General features: G+C 41.7%; 1 protein-coding gene across 2 annotated transcripts in view; it reads left to right on the top strand.

Annotated features, from left to right (window-relative positions):
• The first annotated feature begins 6,165 nt into the window (after positions 1 to 6,165).
• Positions 6,166 to 11,911, top strand: part of TMEM26 (transmembrane protein 26) — a 48,490-nt gene continuing 42,744 nt past the window's right edge. The window contains exon 1 of one of the 2 annotated variants that reach the window (XM_019444281.2): positions 6,166 to 6,776. In XM_019444281.2, the coding sequence (XP_019299826.1) occupies positions 6,586 to 6,776 (191 nt within the window). In that variant the 5' untranslated portion in view covers positions 6,166 to 6,585. The remainder of the gene's footprint in view (positions 6,777 to 11,911) is intronic. The other variant, XM_019444280.2, reaches the window with a different exon arrangement.

Genomic DNA, 11,911 nt, shown 5'->3' with positions numbered 1-11,911 from the left:
CTCAGTTGGTTGAGGGTCATGATCTCACTGTGATCTGTGAGTTCTGTGAGTTCTAGCCCTGTGTCGGGCTCTATGACGACAGCTCAGAGCCTGGAGCCTGTTTCGGATTCTGTGTCTCCCTCTCTCTGACCCTCCCCCGTTCATGCTCTGTCTCTCTCTGTCTCAAAAAAATAAATAAAGGTTAAAAAAAATTTGAAGTGTCTGAAAATTGATAATTACCACTGAAATTTACTTAATTTTTTAAAGAAGAGTAATCATTACTATTACTGCTAACTTAATAGAACTCTCCTTTTGCTCCACTATTATACATAATGTGAAACAGTTGCTGTTCTATTTAATCCACGTATTTCAGAACAGCCAAGAAATCTGAGTTTTTGGATTCAAATTTTGATCTAGAAACTAAGATTTCACCTTTGAAATGGTAGAATTAATTTTTAAAAACAAAGAGGACACAATAAAAACAGTACTGGAAAAGTGTGAGGGGGTGGACCAGGACTTTTGAGGACTTTCAGGAAGATAGAATTGGACAGGCAGGATTGGTGTCAGTGGAGAAACCAGAAGGGAAGAAAATAGCCTGAGCTAAGCAGAAGTGAGCACAGGCTTTCTGTGAGAGCCCCATAGAAGCTGAAGTCATACCAGCAAGAGCAAACAGAAGTTATTCTCAAGGGATTTACACATTAACTCTACTCAGGACAGTGGAAATGGTTGAGGATCTTCTCTGCTTCCTTACTCAGAGTCATTGATGATGTCAAGCTAAAATCTGAGAGCTGTACTTTTGAGAAAGATGGGAGTGGGGTGAGACTCCTAGTAAAAGTATAAAGAAAATCAGAGCATTCATGAGGAGTGGATATGGATATTCACAGTAGCCAGGGCTGGGGAATGACATAGAGAAGATAAATCAAGGATGCTCTATCAAGGACTGAATGAATACCCTAAGCACCAGCTCTCAGAGGAACTCTCCTTACCTTGACACCACAGTCTGCTTCTCCTCACTGAATCCCACAGGGAAGCTGATCTGACAAATGTATCCTGCCCTAGTCCTTAGGTCCATAACCGACTCTCTCATTCAGTAGACAGCAACTCAGAACACCTCTACCAAATTTGTCTCCTGGCCAGCCTAGTTCATTGTTTGCAAATATAAATGGACAACAAAGAATCATCCTATTTTTTGAAGATCACCAGATTATAAAACCCTGAAAGTGAAAGAAGGAATGAATAAAAACTGAGCAATCAATGAAGTGAAAGCAGAAATGATCATCAGGAAAGATAAAATTATGAGTAATAGTAAAGGAATTTTAAAAGCTATTGCATCCATCAAATGATAACAAGCTGCTATGAAAAAAATGGGATATCAATTAATTAATCAGTTAATAAGAAAGGCTTGTTACAAAATAAATTGGCCAAAAGAAACACTGATAGAGTTGAACAATAAGATAAAATCATCCGAAGATTAAGTCAGACATCGGGAAGAGAAAGTTAGGAAGCTCTATCAGAACATAGATCAAAAAGACAAAAATGGAACATATAAAGCATTCCAGAAGGAGAAAACAGAAACAATAGGGAAGAAATTATCAAAGAAATAACAGAAGATCGACTTTCCTAAATAAAGAAACAAGACTAATCTGTAGGGTAGTGTAAATGGAAAAAGTCCAATATCTATTTACACACATTCAAATGATAAACATTCCTGGGATTTGAAAAAATCCTAATAATTCCAGAGATTAAAAAATACTTATCTACAAAGAGAAGACAATGAGATGTACATGAAACTTCCTATCAGTAATACTGGATTCTGAAAAATAATAGATGTTCTCAAAGTTCTGAGGAAAACATACATTGCATATGAAAATTACATTGAATACTAACTACATATTTTAAATATTTTGTGTTGATTTTCAGTTTTTAAGACCAATGCAATATATTTAATTATATCTAGGGAGCAGTATGTTGTTTCCCTAGACAACATCATCTCTAACAAAACTTGGGAAGTAGAGGTGGATTGAAGAAGAAAGAAAATATTGTGGGAGTATCAGACTCCCCAGCTTTCAAATTTTGTGAGTTGGCAAATTAAGAAACAGAGAAATATAAGGTATACTTTAAAATATATAATTGTAACTGCCAAGAAAAATGCAAATGGAAGGTGTTAATTGTGAACAATTTCTCTGGGGAGTGGAAGTGTACTTTCCTACAGTGTATGATTTTTACCATGCAACATGTCATATACATACATACATACATACATACATATGTATGTATGTGTGTGTATGTATATGAGTGATGTCTAAATACCAAAATGGAGCCAAGGGAGGAATGAACATTAATTGGAAGCTGTGGCTTTTGAGACCCAACTGCAGCTTTGGTGGCTTCTGGAGGCAGATGTGATTTTGGATTGTATTGCTGTTTGGAGGCCATAATTGTGCCTACAATGTTTAAATAGTATCAGGGTCATCTCTAACACTGTAGAAATAGGATGTGTACATATCAGCCAAAGGACGGATGGTCCTAGATGCATCAGTCAATATGCCTGCTGTGGCCCTTCCTCCTCTGCTCAAACTGTCCTACCCAGAACCCCATGGTGAAGGATGATGAAAGCAGCATCAACACTGGGCTTTGCATTGGAATGGCCAATGATTGAATTACAGTCCATCAATAGCCTACTCACTGGTCCAATGTGTGGCCTGGTAACTAGAATTGAAAAAATTCAGTGAATTCCTTTTCTCAGGAGTTTGAACTCAGAATGTGGAGAGATTGCTTGTAAGTGGACAGTGGCAGAGAGTTGCTGTGAAAAGGTCTATAAACTGCAACTAGGAAATCCCAGAGCCCCTCCAGTCCACAGCTATCCTACAATTCCAGTTTGCTCAAGCCTCTATTGTACTTCTGTGCTTGATTTCCAAGGGGTTTCATCTCCTTGTTAGACCTTATTAGACCTTCCAGTAACTACTCCTTTTACTTGAGTTAGCATGAAAGAGACTCTTCCATACAAGCAAAATCACTCTAATTGACAGAGAAGCCTGACAATGGTTTCACTTTGCATTCAGAGGGCAAGAGAAGTGTGGCGACTGCTGTCCCCTGGGACAATAGGGTGAGCTGGTTCCACTACATGCAACCCAACCCTATATCACAAGAACTGGGTGTATGAGGCTAAGATTGCTTTTTCAAGAAGAGACATTTTGGGCGTGCTGGGTGGCTCAGTCGGTTAAGCGTCCAACTTCGGCTCAGGTCATGATCTCACAGTTTGTGGATTTCAGTCCCACGCTGGGCTCTGTGCTAATAGCTCAGAGCCTGGAGCCTGCTTCGGATTCTGTGTCTCCTTATCTCTCTGCCCCTCCCCTGCTGGCACTCTGTCTCTTTCTCAAAAAGAAATAAAAACCTTAAAACAATTTTTTTAAAAAAGCATCACTTTTGACTTCTGCTTAGGTCCTGATCTCATGTTTTGTGGGATCGAACCCCTCATCGGGCTCTGTGCTGACAGTGTTGAGCCTGCTTGGGATTTTCTCTCTCTTCTCTCTCTGCCTCTCCCCTACTCATGCTCTTTCTCTCTCAAATAAATAAGTACACTTTTTTTTTATAAAAAGAAAGAAGAGTAGGATTTTTTTTAATTGCTTGTTTTCTTTTTAAAAGATGTGTGATCTATTTGGATTGGAGATCTCAAGATAGTTCTCAAAGCCTCCAGTCTTCTAAAATGAGCCTAGGAACAATATTTTTTAAAATAATCTTAAAGTTATATTTAATGACAATTTTGTTTTTCAGACCCCCAGGTAATGGAACTTAGACTGAATCTAAACCTTCAAATCAAGAAGCAATATAGATGTTTGGAAGCTAGCAGAGCAACTCCCTTCCTTGGTAAACCCTTCTCCTGGAGCCCTTCCCAGGAGGCTTGAGAAAGAGGAGAGAGGCAGCCAGGCCCTTCCATCCTCCCGTGAAGACAAAAATTTCACAGAACATGAACATCAAGCAGGGCCACTCTGTGAGGCTGATGGAGTGAGACAGAAGTAGGATTACTGGGCAATTTTGTCTGAACTCAGACAAAATATGAACATTGCCCAAACCATGGAACTGACCTAACTGACCCCTAACTAAATAAGCTTTATTAAGACACCCCATCATAGAATTAACCCCACTTCCTGGGAGCATCCAATTAGAGTAGCACCCCACTTTCTTAGCTGTCCTCAAATCACTGAACAGAAGTTCAAGCGCTTCTTAGTGAGTCCTTTCTAATGCCTTCTTCCTGAGATGCCCTCAGTTCTCCCCAGACTGTGCTCTCTTTCCTTCAAAGAGCAGTAAACCTCACTTGTTCAGCAACAGATGTGTTCCTGGTGGCATTCTGCCAGGATTTGACAGGCCTTGCAAGGGTCACATTCATTGCTCCACTCTGAGTATTAATTGTCTCAGATCGTCAAAGACCAACTCCCAGAACTAACTTTCTTGGTCCAGGCAAGAATCATCAGTGATTACCAAGCACTTCTTAGCTGCCAGGTTCTTTATATGGATTGACTCATTTGATCCCCACAATGGCCCTATGAATTGATGAGTTTAGTACCCCATATACAGATGAGGAAACTGAGGTACAAAGTTTATAGCACTACGAAGTGACCGAGCCAGGAGTCTAAGACAGCCTGCTGGCCTGGCTGTAGGGCACCGGGGTCCACACCACCCTGCCCCCCACTGCCCTAGTGCACAGTGCTCTTGTGTGCCACTGAAGAGTGTGAGGTCACTGGTCACTGTGCTATCTGCCTACAATGAAAAGCACTATAATAAGCGATCCCAGAGATTTCACTGCTGGGTTCCCTGGAAGATATGGAAGAATGCACATCCACAGGGTGAAGAAAATCTTCCTAATAACAGTTATCAGAAATAACTGAGCTTCTAAGCAACTGGATTTTTTTTTTCACCTAATGAACACATGAATCATAGAATTCAGAATTTGCAAACAAATTTTAAGAAAGGTATGGGATGATTCTAAGCTGAATAAACCTAACCAAGAAAAATGTTCCTTTTGTGTTTTTCTCTCAATTTTACTAATGCAGTTGAGAGAACATTCCTGCTTGGTAGTAACATGACTACCATTTATTTTTCTCCCCAGAAAGAGGGGTGCTGAGGTACAAGAGCCTTAGAAGGCAGTACTTAATACTTAGTGAGATTCCAATAACTTAGTTTCATTTTATTTTAATTTTGTAATTACCTTCCATCTATGGCCTACTATACTGTTTTTTTTTCCATTTATGAGTGATATAAAGTTTCATTTAAAATTATTTCAGTATAAATTTGAGTTCATTTAAATAAAAATGTAAAATAAATAGTGATACAGGTGGTAGGAAACCAAACAGGAAAACAAAAATCATGGGGCACCTGGGTGGCTCAATCCCTTAAGCATCCGACTCTTGATTTCTGCTCAGGTCATGTTTCCTGGGATCCAGCCCTGTGTTGGGCTCTGCGCGGCAGTGTGGGGCCTGCGTGGGATTCTCTGTCTCTGTCTCTGTCTTTCCCTCTGCCCCTCCCCTGCTCACACTGTCTGTTTTTCTCAAAATAAGTAAATAAATAAATAAACTAACTAACAAACTTAAAAACCTTTTTTTTTTTTTTTTTTTTTAAATCATGAAGGTGTTTTGGGAAACCCTGACTTCAGTGTCCTCTTCGCCTTGGATGCTGGAACACCAGAGTTTAATTCATTGGTCATTGATCCCCAGGGCGCAGTTCCCAGCTGCATGAATTTCTCCCTCCAGTCCAACTCTTGTCTTTATCTTCTACCTCCTCCCTCACTTTCCCCTCTGTCTTCCTGTCTTACTACCCTCCCTCTTTCAGATGAAATTAGTGGAGGCGGGCGTGAGAGTAGGGACGACTTAATAAAGAACATCCCTTTGCTTTGGTAACACCGTGCCCAAAGACTGCAAGTGACCTGGACCACCTGCCCCCTAAATGCGGTGCGGGGAGCTCTCAGAAAGCCCCGGCGGATTCCCTCCCGTCCCGTGAAGTTTTCATTCTCCAAGCGGCGCAGGAACAGCGTTTCTAAAACTGCTTGGACAGCGGATTCTTTGGCCCTCCTGGGTTCCATCTCAGAGTCACTGTGAGAGCGTGTTCCTGTAAGAAGAGTGAGTGAATTAAACCACTTCGGCAGAAGAGCCAGGGAGCAGATGCCGCAGATGTGGCCCCCTTCCCTTTCCAGACTCCGTAGCACCTGGACCTTCACTCCCCTCCAGCCCTCGGAGAGTTTGGGGGAAGCCCCTGCGGGTGGGATGGGCTTGAGGGCCGGGATGGAGCCTGACTCCCGGGATTGGGAGGGCAGTGGGCAGCGCTGGGGAATAACGCCCCGGACCCGGAGCCCCGGCGGCACAGCCCCAGACTTCCCGGAAAGCCCAACAGTCTAGACGTGCTGGGTTTAGATTCTCCCCTCTCCGAGAGTTCTCAGGAAGTTTGGGGGAGGGGCGAGCCGCTGTCTCCCCTTCGGGCGCGGGAGGCTGAGCCGGGACTGCGGCAGCGGCGGGTCTCCAGCTGTCACGTCCCCGCCCACGGGCGGGCTCCGGGGCTCCCGAGGGGGGCGGCCGGGCGCGGGCGGGGGGCAGCGGCGGGCAGAGCGCGCGGGCCGGCATGGAGGGACTGGTCCTGCTCAACGCCTTGGCCACCCGGCTGCTGTTCCTGCTGCACTCGCTGGTTGGGGTCTGGCGAGTGACCGAGGTGAAGAAGGAGCCGCTGTACTGGCTGCTCGCGCTGCTCAACCTCTTGCTCTTTCTGGAGACTGGGCTCACCCTCAAGTTCAAGCGCGGCAGAGGCTACAAATGGTGAGCGCACCCCGGGAAAGGGCGGGCGCGCGAAGTCCCTGGGCGCTGTGCCCTACAGCTCGCGGGCAGCCCAAGAACCCATCTCCCCGCAGCCCGCCGATTCCTTACTCGGGTACGGACCCTCTTTGTCCTCGCCCGGAGCTTCCAAGGAGCGCGAGACCTTGCGCATCTCTGGGACCCGCCGGAGTACCTCGCGGTCCCAGGGCTACACAGGGAAGGCTCAGTTGCTGCCCGGTGTCACCCGGTCCCAGGTTTGGTAACTTGGGAGATATGAAAAAAGAAAGGAGGCGCTTGCCTGCTCTACAGAAGGTGCTCCAGAGAGGGGGAGTCGTGCGGCAAGGGGGTGTTCATATGCCCTGCTCCCTGGGGTGTGCGAGTGTGCATTCGCATGCAGGTGTGGGGATGGCTCCAGAGAGGGGGAGGTGTGGGGCAAGAGGGTGTCCATGGGCCCTGCTCCCTGGGCTGTGTGCGTGTTCATTGGGGAGTCGTGGGGCAAGGGGGTGTCCATGGGCCCTGCTCCCTGGGGTGTGTGCGTGTGCATTCGCATGCAGGTGTGGGGATACGTTTCGCTGGGCACCAGCGACTTTTGTGAGAGCTTGTGTGCATAGAACAATCTCCCAGGGTGAGAAGTCCCTCGAAGCACTTCTGTGCCTCTTCGCTTCCTTTAGCCGGGGGCCCTGGCATGGCACCCGCTTCAGGTGTCCTGGTTCCTTCGGAGCTTGGTTAATGGTAAGTTCATCTTGTCAAAGAAGGGTTGCCACGCAACCTCAACCTGCAAGAACTGCCTGACGTTTTATTTGCTCTCTGAAGATTTGAATGGCAATAGAAGAATTGAGAAAAAGATTATTTTGCCATTTACAAAGAGTTTCCACCTCCATCCCTCCACTCCCAGGAGGTTTTCATCCCAAAGTTCTCCAAGTTAGGCCTCTTCCTATATTAATTTTTAAAAACTAAAATTATGGTCACATAAAAATTCAGTAAAATGTATGCTATATACATTAGTAAAAACAAAACAAAAACAAAACAAAACAACAAAAACCACCAGTAAGTCTGTGTTTTCATATGTCGATACTTTTAAAAATACCTAATCTACAAGAAAATATTATTAGTCAATTCAAATGTTACATACACGATGGCATTATAGTTAGCCACCAAATTAAGGGGGAAGAAAACCCCTCTCTATAGTTTTATAGATTAAGCTGCAAAAGGCTGTGTATTTCGTGACAGTTCAAGGATGAGATCCTGTTGTCTCTTAAGATGATGTGAATCTTGCTTAAATTTTCCACTGTTGAAAAATTTCTGGAATTATCAATGAGAAAATTATTCAAGTAGAATCCTAATATAACAAAATAAGGATTGGAATGTTACTACCCCTCCCTCTCACTATGAACAGCTTGTTAAGCAGGAGAGATTTGAGGTACTTTCCAATGTACCTTTTAAGAACCTCAAAAAAAAATGGCATTAGCTTCCCCCAATAAGCCTTAGGGTTAAAGAAACAGAAGCGGAGAAAAGTGTTCACGCAGCAGGTCATGTGAGATTTATTTAGTTTTTTACTGATCAGTTTTAAGATGCTAGTGTAGAAAATACCTTCTGTAACAGGAGCATGAGGTCTGAGGCTGAAAGTGTTCCATGAAAGATAATCTTGTCACCAACTATCACAGCTTCTGGGAGAAATGTCAACCTTAGAGGAAGGACCAACTCAACCAGCCCTAAAATATCCTCCCTCAACATACTCCCTCCAAATATACTCCCTCCAAGAGTAAACCAGAGGCCTTAGCTCATGTTAAGTCAAAATTCCTCTTCAGTTGTATAGAAATACTGTAGCCAGTTGAAACTTTACCCCCATGTCTATACCATCATTGGCAGCTGATTCAGACTGGTATGTAACTTACCACTAAGAGAGGAAAGAGATTGGGGCAAAAATGGGTGATCAATGTGTAGAGTTAAATAGGGAACTGGGGACGTAGTCATGTATGGTCTCAAGATCAGAAGAAAAATGGAGTAATCTGGGCTTTCCCACTTACTTGCTTTGAGGTGTTGAGCAAGTTACTTAACTTCTCTCACCCTTAGTTTCCTCATCTATAAATACATATAGGTTGTTATAAATCAAATGAAATGATATATTTGATAGTCAATGAATAAAAAAGGAGTGTTTTTTTCTAGATCCTAGGGTTTTTCTTCTTTTTCTTCTTATTATTAAAAAACACTTTGTGTCAACTGGACACATTTTCTGTCTGTACAAGTCCAACAACTTTACTTGAGGGACTGGCCAATAAACCATTGATTCAGAATCAAAAAGTAAAAAAAAATACTCTCACCTTTATTTCAGAACAGTCCAATGATGTATACTGTGTATTATAGCACTAATTCAGAAAAATTGTGCTGGCTCCATATCTAGACTAACATTTTAAAATAAGCAAAGAAAACAGTAGATTTGGCTTATAAAATTTCAGGAACAAGTGAGTCCTTATAAATAATGTAAATAGAAATGTGATTGATAATGCTTTGTTCTACTGATCTTACCAAATGCTTTTTTCTATGAGTCTGCAAATGTGGTCATTTTTTGTGGTGGACAAAGTTCACACACTATTCTGTCAAAAGGAAAAAAGTCAGAAGATGGGATGCTTAAAAAATATAGAAAAATATAGAAAATTATCCCTGATATAATATGGTAACAATGAAAAAGGATTTGATTTGGGACATATTTCTTTTCTGGGCTGAAGTTTTCTGAGTAAGGCAAGGCATAGTTTTTGTTATATTTGATTGTTAAAAAACAGTTTCAATCAGAAAATCAAGACTGATGAAATAAAAAAAGAGATAAGTACATGTTATGACAGTGTCTATATCTGTATACAGGAAAATGCAGATCTATCCATCTATCCGTCTATCTACATGCAGATCTATATGTTATATGCTTTTTGATTCATTGGCCTTACATTTTAGAACCTACCCTATAGATCCAAAAGTACTCATATGTAAAGGCATATGTACAAAATATTAATTTCCATTTTGTACGTAGAAAATAAAGCTAAAAACAACCTGATTATCTATCATGACTGTTTGAAAAATTGTAATATACTCACACTATATATAGTTTACTGGTATTAAAAATAATGAGCTAGAGTTTAGCTATTGACCTAGATGGATGTCTATGGTATGTTGTCAGGAGAATAAAGTTACAGAATTATGTGTATTATAGGCTAAATTTTTAAAAAACTTGTTAAAGAATTATCCTTTGTATCAATTGAATAATTATCCATTTATAAGTCAAGAAGAAGAATAAGAAGATGAATCCTTCCCATACTTAAACTCAATCAACCAATAAAATAATGCCTGAATGGTAGATTAAGGTCTGTATACACAAGAGGTGAATGATTCTTTTCTGGAACATCGGATCCATGAACTCCATTAGACTACTCAGAGCTAGTTTGAACATTGTTCTTTTTACTAAAATCTGCACGTGGCCCCAAGTAAATCAAACTCACAGAAATCATGGAATGATACATTGAGCTATAGAGGAAAATGTGAACAAAGTTTCCTAAAACATAGCAAACATATTACACTTGTCCAAAGAATGTTTCTTTAGCTATCCTTTGGAAAGGAAACATGGAACTAGCACTGCTGAGCTCAGCTGTCGGGGGACAGCAACATTACATCAACACTAATAACTTACAGTTGGACAAGTTTAATGTGTTGGAATCCTATAGAATAGAGAGGGCAAGCCAACGGACACATCCCCTGTTAAGCTCAATAAATGTGTGCTAGTAGAATTCGCTCCTTTTCACCTGGTATTTATTGATTTCATGTGCATATTCACTTATATTTCTTTAAGATGGAGACTAGTATCACTTGCTGTATTGTTTCTTGATTTTATTCTCTATGGTCCAGTTAACAATTCAATAGATCCATGAATTACCATTTAGGTAAAGTCAAGCACAAGACGATGTTTCTGTTGATTTTTTGCCAATACCGATCAGGTATTTTTCAAGGGTTAGAGAAATGACCAAGACTGTGACAAGTTTGAAGCCTGTTCACATGAAAGCAGGAGGTATCTAAGAATAAATAGAAATCTAAGTTTAATTTATTGGTAAAAGTACAGAATTTTAAGCACCGAGCTTTCTTCCTCAGAATCCTAAGCATATAAGGTAAATATAATTGAGTTAATAAAATACTTCACTTATTTGGTCACCTTTCTTCATTATCTCTCTTTCCTTTTTCCTTTATTGAGTTTAATCAGATGTCTGTTTGTTGAATCACCTAATAAGTACATGCAATACTATGCTAGACACTGTGTGAATAGGCAAAAGAAACTGAAAACAAACACACTTGAGATTTTAAAATAAAGGGTAGTATTTTGATTAAGTGCTCAAATGTGTGGGAATAAGAATAATTATGAATATTTAGCATTTGTTGACGTGCAGGCTCTTTTAAGTGTCTTACACAGATTAGCCCACATGACCCTCATAGCAACTACAACGATTTTCTGTTTCTCTGTTTTCCCCATTTTTAGATGAGGAGACTGAGGCACAGAGCTGTGAAATCAACTGAAGGAGGAGAGGTATTAAGAGTCCAACAGTTTAGAGGAGAAAAGATGTGACGAAGTGTACTGGGGATGGGGTGGGTAGAGACAAGCGATGTCATGGCATTTGAGCTGGATCAGGAAAAATGGGTAAGAGACAGGAGTGCAAAGGCTGTGTAGGTAAAGGACATCCTGAGGGAGGTGAATGTAGGGAGACTTGAGCAGATTTCTCCGGAGGAAGCACACAGCCTTATCATTCTCGATTCAACAAAAATATCTGAAACAGCCAATATGTGTTAGACATTGAGTGTCAGGAATATGGAAGTGAATAAAACAGGTGAAATCCTGCCCGGAGGGAACTCACATTTGGTCAGGGGACTCAGAAAATAAGTAAATAATAAACAAGTGAGCTAGTAAGTAACAAATGAGTGATCAGAACTCTGGAGGCTTGAGTGGCAGGAGTTCCAGATGGATGAAGCAGCAGGGGAAGATTCCAGTGGGTGGTCAGAGTCTCACTGGGGAGTCAGCATCTGAGCTGAGTCTGTTAGGAGGAAAAGCCAGTGTGGGAAGAGCCAGGGAAACACAAAAGAGAGAGGGAAGAGTTAAGTGTGCCCTG

Source organism: Panthera pardus, unplaced genomic scaffold (assembly GCF_024362965.1).
Source record: "Panthera pardus isolate Hobbes unplaced genomic scaffold, ASM2436296v1 HiC_scaffold_22, whole genome shotgun sequence".
NCBI lineage: Eukaryota > Metazoa > Chordata > Mammalia > Carnivora > Felidae > Panthera > Panthera pardus.
This window is presented reverse-complemented; position numbering and strand designations above follow the sequence as displayed.